Source organism: Tachysurus vachellii, chromosome 7 (genome assembly GCF_030014155.1).
Source record: "Tachysurus vachellii isolate PV-2020 chromosome 7, HZAU_Pvac_v1, whole genome shotgun sequence".
Lineage (NCBI taxonomy): Eukaryota > Metazoa > Chordata > Actinopteri > Siluriformes > Bagridae > Tachysurus > Tachysurus vachellii.
In genome coordinates, this window is record NC_083466.1 from 7109557 (window position 1) to 7132686 (window position 23130).

The 23130-nt window shown below is 37.6% G+C and overlaps 1 protein-coding gene across 2 annotated transcripts in view; it reads left to right on the forward strand.

Annotated features, from left to right (window-relative positions):
• brinp2 (bone morphogenetic protein/retinoic acid inducible neural-specific 2) overlaps positions 1-23130 on the forward strand; it is a 107142-nt gene that overhangs the window by 48283 nt on the left and 35729 nt on the right. For both annotated transcript variants that reach the window (XM_060873413.1, XM_060873414.1), the window contains 2 exons: positions 10513-10703; positions 14502-14683. In XM_060873413.1, the coding sequence (XP_060729396.1) occupies positions 10513-10703; positions 14502-14683 (373 nt within the window). The remainder of the gene's footprint in view (positions 1-10512; positions 10704-14501; positions 14684-23130) is intronic.

Below are 23130 nucleotides of genomic sequence, written 5' to 3' on the forward strand. Positions count from 1 at the left end.
TAATTAACATGTGACCAGCAGCATGACCAGCGCTAAAATCCCATGCTAAGACTTTGGAGTGAATGTTTATGACAGGATTAGTGATGTGGGAGTGAGGTAGTGTTGGCCCTTTATTATTATTTTTATTTTTATTTTATTTTATTTTATTTTATTAGACATTTTATGAGGAAAAGTAAGACAAGGTAGTCATGACTCACATCAGTAAAGGCCATGGCGCCACAGAGTCCCTTAGGAGAAGTTTCAGAAGATGGATGGAGTCCCATACGAGCCGTTACCTGTGGGCCGTCCTTTCAATGACAACCATCGGGGGCCTAAAGGAGCAAGATTTAGTCCCTACGGACATTGTAACCTAGTAACAGCTGGTTTTCATGGGCAGTGTGCATCAGCAAGAAAATAACACCTTGCCATATCTTAAGCCGTAATAGACGGGAAGGAAAAGAAAAGACAAATCACCTGTATAGAACTGACAATATATGGCACAGGAACTGGAAAAACCTTTGATAATGTGCATCATGATGACTATACGGCTTTTTTCTATAAAATATAAGAGACCAGAATTTTAGATTATGGAAACATCAGCCAACCTTGGAGATGCATGTATAAAAATAGGATTTATATTAAATAGTGCATGTAAAAATTTGATGCAATTTGCCACTTCAATCTCTCCTAAGAATGATTGAGGTAACAGCATTCAGTCTTCTACTATCTGAAATCAGATTTCACATTCATCATTGATGTGTTCCTCTGTATCAGAGTTTTTCTGAGTTGTCTTTCATGCGTTGCTTTGGATTTTTGCTGAAAGCAGTATTTTGTCATTCCTTATTTATTTAGCATCGAGTGCTTAGTCTTTTTTATTTTTTTAGAATACAACGCAGTTGTTTGAAAGAGGGACGAGAATTAGTTTCTCGGTGGTGCTTTCAAAAACATCTCATACTGAGTCTGAAATCTTGTTTTAAACAGAAGGCTGGGGAAAGAAATTTAAATTGGCTTCTGATGCATGGATGCAATACACAGATGAGAGGTGACACATCAGAAAGCATGTCGACTACAAAGGCTTTTTTAAAAAGTAGACTGAACCGGATGAGACAGCCTGTGTTTAAAATACTCCAGCAGCAGTCTGCTCAATACGAACATCTCACAGAAGCTCAACCTGAGTTCTGAGGAGTTCAGAGTCCAAGTCAACACCTTGAACACCTCACTTTTTGCCTTGTACAGCGGTCGGCACGGGCAATGCAGTAGCACTGGGAATCACTGCTGTCTGCTCTTGTTAAAATATTGAGTTATATTGAGTATAATATATTGAGAATATTGAGTGCAAACCTTAGTGTTTTAAATTATTTACTTGGCACAGGAATTTAGCAAGTTGATATTTGAGGCGTGATTTAAGGCAGATGTCTTTTTCCTCTTAGGTACCTTTTTTGTACTTACTTAACAGTATATAATTTTCTATTTTAACTTGAGGGAAGAATTTGAAGCTGTACCAGACTACTGATTCAGTTAAATACTTTACCTCTGTTTACAGCGTCTCTATCGGCAAGTGCTTGTCTGTTACATACAGGTTCTACCCAGAAAGAAAATGAAAGCAATCGAAATCCAAAAGGACGGAAGACAAAAAAGCATTGAGAACAGGCAGGGTTTCAAACACAGGCAATAATATGGAGTGATGTTTGAGATACAGCACAAGACAGGCTACACGGTCTGTATATGGCAAGTCATCAAACAGAGATCAAATAGCAAATCATCCAATGACACACCAAGTCAAACCGAAGCACAATGCAATGAGACGAACCTGAAAGACAAGACACTCCTCTTAGAGACATAGAGTACTTGGAGCAGATAGAAAAATATGATGAATCTTGAATCAAATGTCGCTCCTTCATTAATTAATGATAAGAGGTAACTAATCAGAAAGCATAAGGTCTACAAAAGGCTTACTGAACCAGGTGAGACAGTCTGTGCTCAAAATATTCCAACAGCGGTCAATTTTTTTTTTTTTTTGTAATAATATACATTTATTCTTATTTCTATACAATACCTCATGGGCCTGGCTGGTGTAATCACGTTCTCATGTTTAAGATGTAGTAATTGCAGCGCTGCTGTTGGTCTTTCGGCTACTCCCTAGTGGCACTGGTTTTATGCCGGCACAACCCTCCCATTTCATTTCGGGCTTGGGACCGGCACTGAGAGGTGGCTGGGTTAGGTTCTTACCCAGGAATCAAACCTGGGCCGGGGCAATGAGAGCACGGGATACTGCCACTGGACCAGCAGGAGGCAGACATCACTGCTTTGTGTACTAGTTAATATTATAATTCAATCAGTGACTGAATTAATCAATTAATTATTACTAGCTGCAAATTCATCTAATGCCTCCCACATGTCAGCACTGTTTCCCCTCCTTTGATGCGGTAAAACACACTGAACAGTGGATTACGCACCAGCACCTTTTCAGTGAAACTGCTAAATATAGCTGTGTGAGCTGGATTGATGCACAGGAATGCGTCTCTCTCTCTCTCTCTCTCTCTCGTCATTTCTAGTGCTATGCAATGATTTTAAATAAACACAGCAAATCTAGTGCTCTTAAATTTTACCAAATAAACTTTGACTAGTATTAATTAGTGTTTTTTCTTTGTAATGAACCAAAAACCAAACAACTGCTTTGCTGGGAGCTTCTAGGAATTGTGCACTCTTTTGTAAAGGCTTTCAGAAGAAGAGTTATTCATGGGTTCCTTAGGGGTTCTTTGGGAAGTTTTGTGTTTGTAGCTTTCTAAAAAGAATTTACTTCCATTTTTTTCTGAAAAGAAACTTTGCGCACTGAAACTTCCTTGGAAGCGTGGTATCTTTTTTTTTTTAAGATGGTGGACTCAGTTATTATATTGATAGTGAATGTATATTTGCATTTACATCACCTGAGACATTCAAAAATATATGATATCTGTAACAAAACATTTTTTGTGAAAATTAATTGGAGATTTTAAAAAGAAGTGGTTATATCAGAGTAAAAATAAATACAAATAAAATAAATAACCTTTTATGAATCCAGTTTTATTGCATTTCCTAAAATATAGCTTGTGACATCTAATTGTTCTGCGTTCAAAAGTAAAACCTACAGTAACTGGATCCAAATACAAAATATGTAAAGAAGGACATGGCAGCATTTGGAGTAGCTTTGGGTTTCTTCTAGTCAGAATAGGAAAACAGATTGCAATAAGATGGTAGAGGTGTTTAATGAGTTTTACCCTCTCATATGTAGTAGCATAACATATACACAAAAAGCCACACTCAAATGAAACGGTTTGATATATCCACGTATTCCAACTGGCTATATTATAACCTACAGTATACGTTGATTGAACAATATTGATTTTGTCATACGTGAGGAGATTAATTCTGTGATTTCAAAAGGGTAACATATTTATGAGCTTTGCATCATCAGTCACTTGCAGTATTGATATGCTGATGAGGGAGGGCATTAATGGGCATGCCATCAATTTCTATAAGGAACATCAATAAACCTACACATTTACAAGGTTTTTCAATCAACCAATCATGTGTCAGCAGCAAAGTGCAAAAAATCATGCAGTTAAAGACCAAGAAATGCAACAACATGACAACATGCATCAAAATGAAGAAAAAGTGTGATCTCTGATTGTTCCAGATGTGCAGGTTTGAGTATTTCAGAAACTGTTGATACTGTTACACACAAGATGAGTTTACTGGAGTTATGTGAAAAACAACACGTTTTGAACTAACGCTAGTTCTCTGGGTGGAAACATCTTGAAGATAAGACAACAGATGACAGAGGAAAATGGAAAATGGAAAATGCTGCCAAGAACAATATAGTAGCTTATATAATAACACATTTAAATACAGTGGTGAGCAGAAAAGCATCTCGGCATGTACATAACGTCAAACCTTGGATGAGCTACAACAGCAGTCCATTCTTGTCAGCCAAGATAAAGAAACTAGACAGGTGAATATTAGAAGAAAAAATCATCTGATGTTTTTCTAGTTTTCAGCTGTCCAGATTTGGTGAATGTGTGTGTTCATGTTACCTTCAGGTTCTTGTTCTTGGCTGACACGAGTGAAACCTGGTGTGGTCTTCTGCTGTTGTAGCTCATCCACCTCAAGGTCTGATGCTTTTCTGCTCACCAAAGATGTCAGGAAGAATTATTTGCGTTTCCTTCCTGTCAGCTCAGACCTGTCTGGTCATTCTTCTCTCATCTTTCTCATCAACATGGTGTTTCAGTCTGCAGGATGTTTTTTTTTTGCATCCTTCTTTGCAGAGACTCTAGAGACTGATGTGTGTGAAAATCCCAGGAGATCATAGGTTTCTGAAATACTCAAGCATGGCACCAACAACCATGCCACAGTTGAAGTCACAGAGATCGCACTGTGTCCTCATTTTGATGTTTGATGTGAGCATTTACTGAAGCCCTAGAGCTGTACCTGCCTGACGTTTTGCATTGTGCTGTTCCAACATGATTTTCTGATTAGATAACTGGATGAACGTTTCTAATTAAATGTACAATACATACACTCTCTCATAATATGCTGTAATGCTTGGTGCATCCTTTTTTTAAATGCAGGACTGTGATTGCTCTCATTCGATTGACTCAAAGTTAATTCCATCAAGGTTTTAACAAACAAAACCAAATGCCAAATGCTTCACATGTTGTATTCACACTTTCCTAATCTTTTCAGTCTTGACTTAATGTTTGCATTTCTCCCGTTTGAAACTTTTTACCCCTTTTTCTAAACACTGGCATAAATCCAGCCATAAAAACAAGACCATTTTTATTTTGGATATCAAAGTCACAGTCACTGCACTAGATTGGCACTGTGCTGGATCTGTCTCGGGGGAAGACAGATGCTACGGTTGCTTAGACAGAACCACAGGCCCACACAGTAATGGCATTTAAATCCACACCCTTTACACATGAGGGTATTTAGAGTCATGCCCCATGCCTATGATAGCATTTAGAGCCACACTCTGTAAATTGACTCTAAATTCCTTCATAGTCAGAGCATTATTATGATGTCACACCTTCTGATTACAATAGAATTTAGAGTCATGTCACCTGATTACGATAAATTGTAGTCTCACACTGTCTGATTATGATGGAATTAAGAGTCATACTGTCTGATTATGATGGAATTTAGAGTCACAACTCCTGATTATGATAAAATGTAGTGTCCTGTCCCCTGATTATGATAAAATGTAGTGTCCTGTCCCCTGATTATGATAAAATGTAGTGTCATGCCCCATGATTCTGACGGAATTTAGAGTTATGCCCCATGACTATGAACAAGGATATTTGAAGTCATGATTTCATTTTAAGCCACATCCCTTGACCATAATGAAATGTAGAGAATTTTGTCCTGACTGTAGTGGAATTAATTGTTATTGTAATGTGACTATGATGGAGTTTGGAATTTAGAGCCACACCCATAGACTATGATGGATTTATAGCCACATCTCTTTGCTGTGATGGATTAAGAGACATGACTCTTGACTGTCATGGTATTTAGAGCCACACGCTTTACTGTCATGGTATTTAGAGCCACACCCTTTACTGTCATGGTATTTAGAGCCACACCCTTTACTGTCATGGTATTTAGAGCCACACCCTTTACTGTCATGGTATTTAGAGCCACACCCTTTACTGTCATGGTATTTAGAGCCACACCCTTTACTGTCATGGTATTAAGAGCCACACCCTTTACTGTCATGGTATTTAGAGCCACACCCTTTACTGTCATGGTATTTAGAGCCACATCCTTTACTGTCAAGGTATTTAGAGCCACACCCTTTACTGTCATGGTATTTAGAGCCACACCCTTTACTGTCATGGTATTTAGAGCCACACCCTTTACTGTCATGGTATTAAGAGCCACACCCTTTACTGTCATGGTATTTAGAGCCACACCCTTTACTGTCATGGTATTCAGAGCCACACCCTTTACTGTCATGGTATTTAGAGCCACACCCTTTACTGTCATGGTATTAAGAGCCACACCCTTTACTGTCATGGTATTTAGAGCCACACCCTTTACTGTCATGGTATTTAGAGCCACACCCTTTACTGTCATGGTATTAAGAGCCACACCCTTTACTGTCATGGTATTTAGAGCCACACCCTTTACTGTCATGGTATTTAGAGCCACACCCTTTACTGTCATGGTATTTAGAGCCACACCCTTTACTGTCATGGTATTAAGAGCCACACCCTTTGCTGTCATGGTGTTAAGAGCCACACCCTTTACTGTCAAGGTATTTAGAGCCACACCCTTTACTGTCAAGGTATTTAGAGCCACACCCTTTACTGTCATGGTATTAAGAGCCACACCCTTTACTGTCATGGTATTTAGAGCCACACCCTTTGCTGAGCGGGTATTTAGAGCCACACCCTTTACTGTCAAGGTATTTAGAGCCACACCCTTTACTGTCATGGTATTAAGAGCCACACCCTTTACTGTCAAGGTATTAAGAGCCACACCCTTTACTGTCATGGTATTTAGAGCCACACCCTTTGCTGTCCGGGTATTTAGAGCCACACCCTTTACTGTCATGGTATTAAGAGCCACACCCTTTACTGTCATGGTATTTAGAGCCACACCCTTTACTGTCATGGTATTTAGAGCCACACCCTTTACTGTCATGGTATTTAGAGCCACACCCTTTACCGTCAAGGTATTTAGAGCCACACCCTTTACTGTCATGGTATTTAGAGCCACACCCTTTACTGTCATGGTATTTAGAGCCACACCCTTTACTGTCAAGGTATTTAGAGCCACACCCTTTACTGTCATGGTATTTAGAGCCACACCCTTTACTGTCATGGTATTTAGAGCCACACCCTTTACTGTCATGGTATTAAGAGCCACACCCTTTACTGTCATGGTATTTAGAGCCACACCCTTTACTGTCAAGGTATTTAGAGCCACACCCTTTACTGTCATGGTATTAAGAGCCACACCCTTTACTGTCATGGTATTTAGAGCCACACCTCTTGACTATGATGGATTCTATTCCCTGTCTATAATGGAATTTAAATACACTCCCCTTAAAAACAATCGTATATAGAGTCATGTTTACTGACATCACATTCGCGTGCCTTTAAGTCATTAAGACAGACTTTAAAGTAATATTTGTTTAATATAGACATGGAAAATGTTTTTAAAAAAGCTGTCAAGATGCATGTTTACCTCATGTCTGAGGAATCTGTGTTTTATTATGTTCTTCTCATTGCACACCACAGAGGTACTAAAGCAGAAAATCTTATTAAATCACTCAACGCCAAAAACTCCCAGCAAGCAATTAATGAGATTCAGTTTAATTCCAGCGAAGACACGGAGTCTCGACTATTCAGCTTGATGCAAAGGCAATGGGAGGAACGCTCCGAGCATTTGGCATACTGCACAATAGTTTATCCTATTTAGAAGAAACATTCTAATTACAGTAAAAGAAAGAGAGACATGCTTATGAAGTCTTGCAACTTTGCAGCTGGAGAATGTAAGACTCTGCTAGAGGGAACATTTTTGAGAAGGCATGGATGTCACTAGGCCCATATTTTCTTGCTGAGTACAAACATTGTGGGAATGCACTGGAGACGAGAAATAGTGTCTAATTATTTGTTATTCCCAGCTGCTCTGTAAAGACGGCTCACGGTATAAACCTGACCTGAACACATGGTTTTAATGACAGCTGAGTCTGAGTTCAAGATGGTAATAGAAAAATAACCCTAATTATATCTTCTTTTATTTGGTCTGGATTCTTGTTTGATTTTTTAAATTATTTCTATGTCTTGAGAAGACATCAATGTTTTCAAAAGATGGAACATAGCTATGCCTTTGACTGACAGCTTAACACACGCAAGTCTGAAGACCCAGTTTCTATCTGACGGACCGCGATGTTGCAGATCAGCAGTTCTGTCTTACAAACTCATTCTCTGTGTATTTCTCAGGTGGATGTGAACAGCACACAAAACCTATCAGAAGTGAAAACCCGCCTGCTTAATGTTATTTTTGAATTGCTGCTTGAGCATCTTCAGTCGTACACCACTGAATCATACCTCAAATAACTGCAGTGTTAGACTGAAAATCTAAACGTCACAGCCTACTACCTTCTCCAGTTAGTAATTCTGGTCTGTTTTAGTAAGTGTTCTGTTAGTTAGTTCGTTAGTTAGTTAAGATAGTTAGGTGATTCGTTATTGACATAAATTAGAAGTTCATTCTTTTTTAATGCACTGTTCATGACAAAAAATAACAACCACATTATTTAGATAAGGTAGCTACATATCACTGTTGATCTTCCAGTCTCAGATCTTTCACATCCAAAATGTTCACATTAACTATGATTTTATGAAGCAGGTAAGTTTCCCTGCTGAATTACTAAAGACTTTGCTTAAAAGGATACTAGACAGCAGTAGAGTTAAGGGCTATTGTGTGTCCTCCCTCTTTCCTGTTTGATTAATATTTTTGTTTTAGCTTCAGTTTAGAGGTAAGGAATAAAACCACAGCAGACTGTGCTTGTCAGGAAATGGTTGCGGACGCAGGTGCAAGTGCGCAGTGATCGCGCTGAGGCGAATAAGACAAACACGTAATCCAAAAACAGGCAATGAACAAACAGCATGAACTAGAATAGGCAATATAAAAAAATGTGAAAGATAACACGGTCAATCCAGAAAGACTAACAGGAATTCAATGGCATTGTAATGACTGGCACAAAAGGACACAGCATGTATACTTTACAAATACCTGTGTGTGTGTGTGTGTGTGTGTGTGTGTGTGTGTGTGTGTGTGTGTGTGTGTGTTTGTGTGTGTGTTTAGAAGGTGATTGTGATGGAGCTTGGGTGTTGTAGTTCACTGTGCCATGTTTGTAGGCTGCTCTGGGTTTAGAGATGTGTAGTCTAACACCATTTCCAGCATCAACATGAACATCAACATCATCAACATCCAGATATATCAAAGATAGGATGGTGTGAAACCTTACCACTACAAAGGAGATTAATTGCATGTAACAACTTGTCTCAAAGCGCTTTATTCCTCTTAAAAGGCATCAATTTTCCACTGATTATGTTTCAAGAACAACACATGCTTATGATTGATACTGTATATTGTTAGGTATAACGCTGTGGATCGTCTGTGAAGCAAGTTATTTCCTGTTATCTCTTACATTGTACAAGCAGTCATCCCCTCACCAGTCTCTCTTTTTTCTCTGTCTTAAAGAAAAGACACAATATAAAATATAACAGATTGCCATCTTACAAAGAAACTGGAAAGTGCAAAGAATGAATATTCTGACTTCCAAGACTCCTTGGTTAAACTTTTCCTCACAGAAAACCTAGCCAGATCGATGCTTATATGTTTTTAACTTTGTCATTCTCCATTCAAATTCCAGCAAAGGAGTTGGTACTATAGATATGATAATGTATTAGAACCTGAGCTGAGCTTAGAGAAAAGTTAAAAAATATAATCAACTTCATGTGACTAATAAAGTTTGAGAATTGTATGTATAATGTTGATAAAAGCCAGTACAAGTCAGATAAATCATAAGTCCGAAATGAATGTAAATTAACATTAAACATTTGTAGTTTTGGTTAAATTTACCGTAATTAAATACTGTAGTAAGTTGAAATGAAATGTCCTATAAACCTTTAGTAGTAGCCAATAAACACTCTGGGGCTTGAACCCCAACCTTCCGATCAACAACCCAGATTCTTAACCACTTGATCCACCACTGTAAAATTCAAATTAAAGTGCATTTAATATATTTAGGATCAACATTTTCAGCATTTAAGTGTTGAGGTTCTCTTTTGCCCAGCTACTTATGATGGTGCTTTCTCTCTAAAAGCCAGACTCAAGGTGCAATCAGTTGGTGCTAAAGCTCTTTAATTAAGACCATCAATCATCATTAGCTTATGCATGGCTAGCAGGCTTGCTTGCTTGCTAATGAACTCTTTGAGATCAGAAAGAATAGCTCTAAATACACTGTTTATATTACTTGAGATTATGCTTTAATGACAGCTGATCTTGCAGTCTGTCTATACAACACATCCCATCTTCCTGAAGGCAACTCAGGAAGAATATATTACTTACAGATGCTGCATTGTGAACTTGTGTACAAGGAGCATGTTTTCTAGATCTATACCTGGAGATGCTGATAGAGTAAAATATAGATGCAAATGAAAAAGCAAAAGGTTATAACTGCTATCAGTGATATTCTTGTGAACTGTAAAGCTTTGGAAGAGCTGTATCATGCTCACCCCACTTCAAATTCAAAAGCTCGATATTCAGCTTCATGTTTTTGATGCATATTTATATGAGGTTAGCCTGTTTTCTGCTGATATTCCAGTCTTTGCTTCTACACATTTACACGCATACACACTACACTAATACTTGGCAGCATTCCCCTAAAATCAGAATGCAATTGAATCACAATCCTGAACGCAGCTGAATTTAATATGAGATCTGTGTGTTTTTTTTTCTCCTGTTTGCTTTCCCCTCATGCAGGGAATTCAGTCACTGGAAAGTGAACAGGTTGGCTACAGAGAAGAGAGATTTCTTCAAGGGTCCACTGGCTCTGTCTCCTGAATTCCTACGCAACCTCAGGCTACTTGGAAGGAGGCCGACACTCCAGCAGATCCATGAAAACCTTATCAAGAAATACGGCACGCACTTCTTAGTATCAGCCACGCTCGGGGGTAAGATGTCATTACGAGAAATTGCTTTAAATGTATAGATCCCCTTTCTGTGACAGGCTGTTGTGAAAATTTAATTTGATAATCAATAAGTAATATTAAAGGTATCATTGCATTTCTATCTGTCCATGTTAGGAATTTTTCATCCATTAGAAAATTGCGTTGTTTGCTACAATTTAAACACCATTCATGGACTTAAATGAAAAATAATTGCTCAATTTTATCGACTGGTTAAATCTAGAGCTACAAATGTTTTTTTCCCCAATTAAAAGGTTTATGAAGCTTTAAAGGGTTCATGTAGAACCCCTAACAGGAAAATCTTTTTAGAGAAGTCTACACACTTGTATCTTGAGCTTTATTATGTTGGCTTTGTAGAAGCCAACATTCTGTTTTCCTATTTCAGCTTAGACAAAAATTGATAAAATTTAATGCGGCCTAGGGCTTTCGAGCCACATGCACCAAATTCGGATAAGTTGTGGACCCTGGTCTGAAGTTTGTTGCTATTACTTTTCTAAGCGATCCGAGTACCGGTACTTCCGGTACTGGGTCTCAAAGTGGCCTTTCTCCCCATAGACTCCCATTATAAACTTTGGAGGTTTATAACTCGGCAAGCTTTCGAACTATCTACACCAACTGGCCTTCCGGTTGTGCCGCAGCCCCGCCCCCAAAATATGCAAAATCAAAAAACTTTTTACAACATGGACATATGACATATCAAAACATTCACAACAATGAGGGGAACTTCCTCACAGGTATTCTGATGATGTCACGTGATGTCACGTGAAAATAAAAAATTTTGCACAACATGGGCATGTGATATATCAAAACACTTAGCACAATGAGGGGAACTGCCTCGCGGGTATTCTGATGATGTCACGTGAAAATCAAAAATTAACACAACATGTGACATATCAAAACACTCAGCACAATGTGGGGAACTTCCTCAGGAGTATTCGGATGACGTCACATGCTCGTCTCCACTTGCCTCCAAATGTTTTGGCACCCTATCTTTCTGTTCACTTGCCTCCAAAAGTAACACTGACCCTTATGTCCACTTGCCATGAAAAAGCACCGGCCTTTGCGAATACTTGCCTCGTCAAAGCCAACATCAAAGTTTGTCGCGACGAACTTTCCAAATCTAGTTTAAAAATATATTTATTTTTTATTGCCAGTGGATTCCCCAAAACACCATCAGAAAGGTGGATCCCTTTCAGAGACGTTATTATAATGAGTAAGTTATGAGATGATGCCATGGCTTTACAAATAAATGTCCGGTTATGTTCAATTAGATATGAAGTGTATATTGACTTTGATAGAGAGAGCTAGGAAAACTGAGAAAGCAGAGGGAGCTAAAAGATAAAGAGACATACAATAGCTAGGAGAAAGAGAGAGAGAGAGAGAGAGAGAGAGAGAGAGAGAGAGAGAGAGAGAGAGAGAGAGAGAGAGAGACAGAGAAACAGAGAGCAGGATAAATATAGAGGAGAGAGAATTAGGAGAAACATAGAGTTAGGAAACAGATAGAGGAGAGAGGAACAGAGAGAGGAGCTAGGACACACCTTCCCAGTTTGGTTTGTGTAGTGTGAACACAGAACCAAATGAATCTGTTTGAATCAGATTTTGCTGATTCACTTTGGAGACTCCACATTTATATTCTCTTCTTCTTCTTCTTCTTCTTCTTCTTCTACTGTGCTCCTGGTACTGTATGTATAATGCCGCTTTACTCAGCAGCAGCAGAAACTACAAACCTTCCTTTTTCTGACAATTCATTACTCGGCTAAACAGATCGAACCTAAGCCTGGTTTCTAACAGCAGTGATATTAACCGATCCTTGCGTTTTAAGATGTGGATGCTAATTATGATGCCACTTATTGCTAGGTGTGTGCAATGAAGCTGCGCTGACAAGGGAGACTAATGCAGTGGCAAAGCTATAGTGAATGCCTGTAATTAACCAGTCAAGCAAGAGGGGAAGCGAGGACAGGACCACTCGCTGAATACAAATGGCATTGCAATAGTGCTCATGTTCCATTTTGAGAGAAAGAAAGACACTCGTCAACTGCAAAGTGAGCTGTTCTGCTAATGGTGTCTGCTGAATTGAATTTATATTCATCGGTTATTATGTAATAATTCTCAGTGGATACACACTCCTGCTCTCTCTGTATACTTTTAATCACTGGTCAACTGCATACTTAAGTAGCATACATTTTTAAATTGTTGGCACATTTGATGTCTCTTGGCATTTTTCACCAATTCATATTTCTACATTTTCTTAATAATTAATGAACATATTTCACTTAATATCCTGAGTATTTTGTTTTCGATTAAATCCTTACTTATCAGCTGTCCAAGTATTGTAAAGGAAACAATAAAATGATCTCAAATAGAAATAAATGGGAAAAATACTACTTATTGTGTGCCTATCTATGTAGCTAGCTAGCTAGATTCGGTTGTTGCTTTGGAGATGTGAATGATTTAATAATTGATTTAGATTTGATTTAAAATGTATTGAATTTCGGAAATTTTGAAATCACTTTACTGTTTATGGAAATGCAAACAGGCCGAAGTGTCCATGTGTATAAAGGTCCAAAATGTAAAATAAAAAAGAATAAAGATGGGTAATGCATTGGAGATTTGTCACTGTGTGAACTTGTGAAGCTGCAGTTCTCAACTCAGTCCTAGGAGTCCATTTCCTTACACAAGTTTCAGGATTTCTCACCTTACACCACCTCACAAAAAAAAAAAAACCTTCACAAAGGGCTCCTTAATTATCTGCTGAGCTGAGCCGGGCTGTTGGAAAGCAGAGACAAAGTTGAGAACAGAGAGCTGCAAAGGAATGATGACAGCAGTAGTACAGAAGTGTTCTGAAGGTAATCAGGAAATGTGGGAACATATTCTTGTGGTGAGAACAGAAATGGGGAAAGGATTTTCTCATTTCTCAACAGTAATGCATATTATAACTAGGATAATGATGTTTGGAAAAAAAAAAATCCAGAAATACAAAATGCAAAAATTAGCTCCAAGCTTACATTTCACATTGATATTTTATACAAGATGGTGACAGCAAAACAGCTTCATCGTTCTGTAAAAAAAGGCTTTTAGCAGTGGATAGTCATGAATTTATTATTTCTCTTTATGTATATTCTTATAGCTTCAGTGTTACTGAAAAATCTGGGTTTTTTTTTTACAGCCCATGAATAAATTATATTATTACTTTTGTGTAATTAACAGAAACACAGAATACTCTGCTATATCAGCAGTTAAAATGTACCAGAGATAGGAAATCATTTGAAATAAATATCGTTGCAGTAATTATGCACTTTAATAGCTTTAAACCTTTTATTTTGTAGAAAATCAGATTAGACAAAAGCCCAATATATGTGTTTTTATAAATCAAGCCTGGGTATTTTTTTCCTTATTCTAAAAAAAAAAGCATCCATTTCAACTTTATATATTTCTTCGATTCCATCTGCCAGCACACCTGAGCCTGGTGATCAAGGGCTGCAGGATGCTTTTTACCTGGCACAGTTGGGATTGGAACTAAAATAGACCAAAATGTTGGCAAACTGAATTGGAAACTTTTCCTGCGCTGTATTCCATATTTAATGTGCTGACAGTCTGAGTTTGAGCTGCTTATCCACCGTTCGGATCTTATAGAGGTGCATTGGACAGCTCGTGGATCCCAAAACGACTTTTCTAGCCAGAGTAGGATACACTGTCACTTCACATTGTCTATTGAAAGTAAAACCCTCTGCATCTTGCAGCTTTTCTATATCAAACTGTGCTCTGTTTGTGGATCTTTTGAAGGCGAGGAGTCTCTCACCATCTTCCTGGACAAACAGAAGCTCAGCAAGAAGTCTGAGGTTAACGGCAACAGCTCGACTGTGTCTCTGGAAATCCTGCACCAGCTGGCTGCATCGTATTTCACTGATAGAGAGAGCACCCTCAGGAGGCTCCACCACCTACAGATCGCCACCTCTGCCATTAAGGTACAAGAAAATATTTTCATGACTCATGTCTCCTAAATTTTTAACTGCTACTGTATGTCATGTGACGTCGCTATAAAATTCTAGAATTCTTTTATTCTGCTTGTATTTGTGGACAGATATGAATTGCAGAACATACTGACTGTAGTTATAGATCCATATATTAAACATATAAGATATATAAGTTACAAGCAGTAGGTTTCTTAATTCTCTGAAGCTGTCTTTTAGGAAGTGGTGTATGAATGAATCTTGGTGTAAACAACAGCAAGTCTAGAAAATCTCCCTTGAAAGTGTATTTTTTTGTGTATATACTGTAAATACATATATACACATTTTTGTGTATTTTTATACATGTATATCTTTAGTGTTAAAAGAAACATACAATCAGAAGTTCTCAGACTAAAAGACCTGTTTACATCATCATCCTGGCATGAAGCAGCATCAACCTGCCAGATGTGTTTATGGCAGAGAAGCTAATGAGATGTTACAAGGCCATCTAGTCTACTCTGCAACACTTTTTTTTATCACCACTCATTGTGCAAATCAGACTGATGAATTGGGCACCAAAGCAAAAGTGGGTCTTAACAGGCCCATCAATAATCCCTTAAAGAACAATCAATTCTTACTCTCCTACTCTCCTTCCCCAAAATAGGAGTGTGATGGCACACACAGATACTGCTTTTAGAGACTTCCCTGCCTCTCCACATAATAACACACCTATTGTGAAATATATATATAGAACGCGCCATCAAGGCACGCATCACGTATGCGATCGGGATCAAAGGCAAATACTGAAGTCGATTGTGTTCTCCAGGCTACTGAGGGCAAAAAAAAAAGTTCTTCTCACTCTCTTCTGTTCACTTAGAAATTTCTGAGTAAAGAGCAGACTGTGACACTTGCCGGATAGCTTTAAGACATTAAAAGCTCTTAGTTCTACATATTATCATGAAATGTAAAGCCATGGTGTCAGAACTGTCTGCAAGGTACATGTCGTCATTATGGAGAATGGGTTAAGATCTCCAATTTGAGTATAATTCATCTTTTTGCCATGTAGTTCTGCTTCTGGTTCTGCTTCAATAATATTGGCCTAATAATACAATTACACATGAAGCACCCTCCAAATATATTCATTTGTCAAAATGACATATTATTAATAGTCACCTCTGCATAGGACATAGCTGACATTCTTTCTGAGCTCTGACCTGGAACATGGAAAAGTTGTAGTGGAAAAAAAAACATGAGCTGAAGTGTTAAATTATAGGAGCAATGGATTTTGTGAAAATGCTCAAGGGCATTTTAACATATCTGTTTAGTCTCTCCTTCCCAAACAAGGAGAGTCACAAAAATAGCAAAGACATTGCACAATTGCAGCACTCTGCTATAACACAGACCAGTTCACTACATACATCTTGTCATAAAAACTGGGCGATCATGAGCAGGTCCCCAGAGCAAACACAATGATTTTAACTAGGAGAGGAAGAGGACCCTTCACCTCATCTGTCTGGAGATGGATGTAGATAGCTAGTGCTGCCAAGAGAAGTGGCAATGGTGTCTGAATAATGTCAGCTGTCAGGTCCAATGAAGTGCAGAGAGTCTGTGCTTAAAATCCTGTCACACTTGGCAGACTCCTAAACATCGGAATTCAAGCCTATGCAGCGTACTCGCAGTCCTTAGCTAAACGTCCCATCAGCACAGGCAGTTTTGATAAATGAGCATCTCCCATATGCATTTTGCCTGTGACTCAGTCCACAGCCAGCTCAGCTTATTGCTCCTGAGGGAATGCGCCGTATTCACACTACCTTTGAACATGCAACCGGGCTTGATGGATTTGGTGAGAATCTGCAAAACTGGAAATGAAAATATTGCCACAGTACTACATTGTTCAGTTACAGGGTTGTTGTTTTTTTTTTTTAGATTTAGGAAGTCATATAAAGGGGTGTTTTAAAGAGTGCATGTAGGAAAATAACAGCATTATTCATTCATTTAAATATAACAGTTCTAACAAAGTATCCTGTTTCATGCTGTGAATGTGGAAAGATAATGTTGTTTCACTCGGCTTGGCTGTATTTGAAACTTAAGCATTTGGTTGGAGGTTTGTTTTTCCCCTAGCCTTCTAAACAGCGAAAGAATAGAGACAGACACCGAGCACCACTTCTTCAAAGGACTTGAAGAAGAGCAATCTCTTTGATTAGTCCATTTATATTACAGAATTTTTTAAAATACAAACCAAACCAACCAACGCGAGATGAATCATGGCGTTATCACAATTGTATGAAAAAGGAAAAAATAAATGCCTAAAAGCAGTGTACTTTAGGCATAGTCATTTACTATATTATCTACAATGTTGAGTCTTTTCTTTTGTGTTTTAATGCCTTGTAGCTGTGTGTACAATGGTGGAGCGGAGGTTTGCATGTTTTCCTCGCACCTCTAGGGCTGAAGGTTTGACTCCTGCCTCCACACTGCGTGAGTGGAATTTGCAAGTTCTCTCTATGCTTTAGGGATTTCTTCCAAGGACTGTGGTTTCCTTCCCCAAACATGTTCAAACACGTGTTTCAGGCTGATTGGATTCTCAAAATTGTTTGTAGTGTGTGAATGTCCAGGTTGTCCTCCTATCTTGTGGCCCAAGTCTCCTGGGATAGATTCCAGCCTTCCCACAGCCCTGGGTAGGATAACCACTACAGAAAATGTATAAGTGAGTAATTAACTGGCTTGCTAGCTAGATATGGTACCGCACCAACCTTCTTTGCAGTGTGACAGTCAAGACACCAAAGTAGTCATTGTGACTTAGTTCAAGCAATTAGTTATTATAATCATTTTCTGTCCAAGGCCTTACAGAAGTATTGTTTGATGCTCTTGGAGCATGGTGTCTTATTGTGAAAGTTCCCTGTCACACACTGTGTGTGTGTGTGTGTGTGTGTGTGGTGTGTGTGTGTTTCCCTGTACAGGGTAGGTTACAGTACCACATCAGACCACATGAGTAGTTACACCTTGTGCAGTGAGCTTTATTTATGTTCACAGTACTGTTCATTGAATTCCTGAGGATTTATTGTGTTATTACAGACACTATATGTGTTTCTGAATTATGCGTTTTTCTATGAATTTCTATGTTTATTGTACACTGCTTTATGAACTGGGGAAATACTAAAGCAGCTCAGTCACCTGAAGATAGATGGCAGGATATTTCAGATATTGCAGAGGATTGCAAGAGGATCTGTGGTGATGTTCCGAATTTTATTGTTTAAGGCATGATAGACCACCAGCCAACCTTGCTAAATTAATAACGTTACCAGGCATCAGAAATAAATTACCTTTAGGACAGTTCCATTAAGTACGTAAAATGACATGCTAGCAATAATATGCTAATAATATAACGAAAGATCTCTTGCTTTATAAAGCCAGATCCACCTATCTTCTTCTCATCCTGCAGTAGACCTCCAATATTTCATTGCTGCTTACATTGATTTGCTCCAAGCATAGGCAGCGAGCAAATCGCTTTCAAGCCGAAGCAAGAAAAATATGTAACCCTGATTGATTAATATGCTTCTTACTGTAGCAGCTGGTAGACAATAAAATGAGATTGAACAACGTTTATTTGATGTCCTGGGCAGTTAAATATGGAAGAACTAGAATGGTGATTTAGTTTATGAACATCATTATAGTGCTAAATGTTAGCCAAGATTAATCATTTTTAGCATTGTTTCAGTAATGTCTCTGAGACACATAGTTTTCTGAACATATGCACAGGATTTAAACAGCTGTCTATATTGTGTCAACAGTGGGATCATTTATTATCAAAGTTAATTAGCACTGTGCATATTATGTGCATATAGATTGACTTTGTATCAACGAAGTTACAATAAAGTTGTAGTACAACGTTAGCTTGCACCTAGGTAATATTATACAAATGAATATAATGTAATGTATTATCCACGGTGCTAATTTACTGCGACCTATTTCATAGCTAATATTACAGACTACAAAGCTGTCTGTGATTTGTGGGGTTCAGTTTAGGATTTACTGTATATGGTGTAATATTTCTGTCTGTGTCATCCATTAAATCCATATCTGAAAAAAAAATAAATAAATAAAATAAAATATATATATATATATATATATATATATATATATATATATATATATATATATATATATTTTTTTTTTTTTTCCTGAATTTCATTCAATTCAGTTTGATTTTAGTAGTATAGACCTTTTAACACTGCACAAAGACACAAAGCATCTTAGGAATCTGTAAATTATTGGATGTAAAATTATTATTTTTAAATGTTATGATATCCAGTTTAGTGCTTTGGCTATAAAATTACAGCCAAATGCAGCCATCATGCAACAACAACTTTTGTTGACATTGTAATTGTACATGTATATTTTGGTAGTACAAGTAATTGACTAAAATGACATATCAATTACATGGCCGATAAATCTGCTGAGCCACTATATGATTGTGTTTATTATTCATATGCAGTGGTCAAATTTTAAAAGACAAAAAACAAGTGGCGCTAAATTGGCTAAACTGATAATGTGGGCTTAACAGAGTACCTCATTTATCAACGTCGCCTTCGCTTGTCCTTCCCTTCCTGTCCAAGGTGTGGTCTTAAAAACATGTGCAAGCTCATGGATAAGCAACATTTTACAGCATTTTGAGGCAGATTGACAGGTATATTGCTAAATGTCATGTCATCGTTAAATCTTTCAAATATAATACACGTACATGGATCCAATGATGCCATCTTTCTATGATTAAGCTATAAATAAATTTTCCCTGTATAAATGGAGAAACATCGTATAGTACCTTGCTGGTGAGCTGTCATTGTGTAGGTAAAACAAGCTTTCAAAAAGTGCCTATTTAAGATTTTCTATTTGTTGTACCTTTCTAATATTAATAATGGAAAAGCTGAAAAAGTTTGTTTTTTATAAATATTTCAAAATGATTCCTTAAGAAAAAGAACATTACCAAACTGAGAACTTCAGAGAAATAAAAATTGGAAATGAATCAAATGTTTACTCCTGGAGCCTTGTGTTCTGCTCCGTAGAATGTGAAAGATATTCTAAAAGTTTTCATGGACTCCAATACACTGTGGAGATGCAAGGACTAAAAGTTCAGCACATGCATCATTCAGCACACTGCAGAAAACCTTCATGAAACTCATATGAAGCGCTTGCAGTATCAGTTCACAAGACCACGAATATCACTTAACTGCATGACAACATAAAGCATGACATGACTTTTTTTTTGTTTTAAATATACGTAGTATGGAGTGTTGCAGCTGCTTCACTGTGAAATGTACCTTATAATACAATTCCCCATTATTTGGATAGTAAAAAAATTTAAAAAATTTAAAATTTAAGTAAATCTTCACTTTTTCCAGATTTGAGCATTACACTAATGATAAATAAGATTATGTATAGCATTGCAGTTTTATTAACTGATCAGTGCGAAGTGATGCAAAATTGGTCTGAAATATTTTGAAAAATATGAAAAAGCAGTACTCATATTTTCAGTGCATTATTTAAATTTTAATTTGAGATATTTTTCAGGAATTTATTTCACGGGAATTTATTAGTATGAAGTGTATCTTACTTTATATATCTAGTATATATCCAGCTTAGTGCTATTGGTATTCTGTTGACTAGAAAATGAGGTCTTGGGTTAAGACTCACACTTACAGTAGATACTGTTGAACTGTCCGATTTTTTATCCAAAGAAATGTACAAGTAAGTCCGATTACAAGAGATGAAGGGTCAGCGGTGGAATTTCTCACTCCAAGAATGGATTGTTTTTATAAATAGCAGTCCTTGGATTTGAGCTTACGTTGCTTCAAGCATCTAAACTTTCTAAAGATTTTTATGATCCATTTAATTCTGTACAGAGTTCACTTGAACTGCAGGCAATATGCATCACACCACATTTACCTCACATATAATAAATGAAAGATTGAAAGGTAACGGCAGTGTGAGGCAGCATAGCACAAGCTAATTCCTGTTAAATGCCATGAATCTCAGAAGATGGAGCAGTTACTCCTGAAGACATTTTAACTGTTAGCTGCTCATAAATCCTTAACATTTATACTCGACTTGCTTTCAGCCATTGTACTGTAGATGATTCATCATGGACTCTCTGAAGATCGCGCTTCCTAAAAAAACTCAGATCACACATTCTCTAGAAAATCTCTGCATTCATGTCCAAGAACTGCTGCTGTAGTCATAAAGACTGCTTTATTTTGGGACGCATTCACAAAATCCTCACAAAACATAGCTAGTAATGATTTAAAATCCCACAATCTGATGGATGGGTTCCTCTCAAGGTTTCTTCTTCATGTCATCTCATGGAGTTTGTTCCTGACACACTTGCCTCTGGCATACAGTACATCTGCTCATTAGAGATCTAAGTGTAGATCTACATCTGGTTTCTTAAAGCTGCGTCATGCAAGTGTCTGTTGTTAAAAGTGTTATAAAGATAAAATAGAACTGAACTGAAATCCCACTGAGATATTTTTAGGTACCTAAAATGTGGCCACTTCTTTGTTACTAACTCTTTGTGCATCAATATATTTTGAATCCTTCTAACAGAAACAATAACTGTTATATAAGTCATATCTCTCTAAGGAGAATATGTTTGCATAACTAGTTCTAACAATTTTACAGCATGGAAATTTCTCAATTAGACAAAGCGCTTGACAAAGTAGGGGTCGTCAAATCTTTGTTTCATTTGCTCAGTCAATAGAAAGCTCATACTTTTTCAAAACACTTCCTAGCTCTCACTCTGGCATTTGATTTATTTTTAATGTAGTGGGGACTTCTTTTTGCAGACTTTGCCAAAAGTTGTTCAAACAAGGAAGTGGCCTAATTTTGGGTATCCTCGATTTTCTCAGGACTGGGAAAATGCACTGGGTTAACTGTAAGCGCAGTTTATCTTATTATTATTAAACATAAAAAATAAAAAGTAATTACAACTAATAGCATCTACAAGACAATAAAAATCTTTTGTACGTACTGGGGTTTGTTCTTAAGTTATATCATGTGACTCCCTTCATTTTTATGTAGCTGATTGGAGATATTTCATATTGTTAACAAACTCTAATAAAACATTTGTTAGGTATAGATGTTCCGAGGAAACACTGTTTGTTATACAGTAGTAGTGAATTGTCGTGAATGCAAAAGACTAACATAGAATAGGAGAATGTATTGTAGGAGAATCCCAGTGAGACTTTAAACAGGTGCAGCAGATAATGAGAGCAGTTTGTAACACACATGCGGTAGTATTAAGCTGTGGAGACTGTGTTACACTCTCTTTTGGATGCCAATTCTTCAAATGAGGATGGGTTTCCTTCTGAGCCTGGTTCCTCTCAAGGTTTCTACCTCATATCATCTCAGGGAGTTTTTCCTTACTGCTCATTAGGGATTGGGATAGATGTATAGCATTTTATTTATTTTTTTTTCTTATTTTTCTTCTAATTATTATTCTAATATATACAGTATATATTATATTATTTATTTATTTATTTATTTTCTCTCTTCTGTTTCTATACTGAGGGGGGCATGGTTCTTAGTGGTTAGCATGTTCGTCTCACACCTCCAGGGTTGGGGGTTCGATTCCCGCCTCCGCCTTGTGTGTGTGGAGTTTGCATGTTCTCCCCGTGCCTCGGGGGTTTCCTCCGGGTACTCTGGTTTCCTCCCCCGGTCCAAAGACATGCATGGTAGGTTGATTGGCATCTCTGGAAATTTGTCCGTAGTGTGTGATTGCGTGAGTGAATGAGAGTGTGTGTGTGCCCTGCGATGGGTTGGCACTCCCATTCTTGCTTTAAATGATTTCAGATTCAGATCTATTTTGGTTTCAAAATCTTAAAAGAAATTTTAATCCTATTTCTCATGGCTACATTGGACACTGTATTTTTGAATGAAACACCAATACATGTAGACCTGGGTATTAGTGCTATGATGTAATATCCCTGCCTTTTGCTTCCCAGATCAGGCTCTAGATCGATTAAGACGGAGAGGATAAAGTGCTTCCTGAATATGATCAAATGAATTAATATCTTAATGCAAAGGGTATGAGGATATTAATATATTAGACAGAATTCTTTAAAAGCATGGCTACACCAATAGGTTTATAAATGTACTTGGCAGAAGAAGATGAAGAAGAAGATTGGCATGAGGTTTTGTAAAGTCACTGTGCCTACATCTTTAATTTCAGTCTATGAGTGCTTCTGTTCTCTTCCACTCTCTGAGTGGAGGCCTTGCCTGTCAAAGCCGACAAAATGAAAGACGTGCATGTGGAGAAGGATACAATAATAAATGGTGTTATCTTATTATTTCAGCCTGGGATTAGGATCGCAAAACAACAGAGAGAGAGAGAGAGAGAGAGAGAGAGAGAGAGAGAGAGAGAGAGAGAGAGAGAGAGAGAAAGAGAGAGAGAGAGAGAGAAACTAATAAGG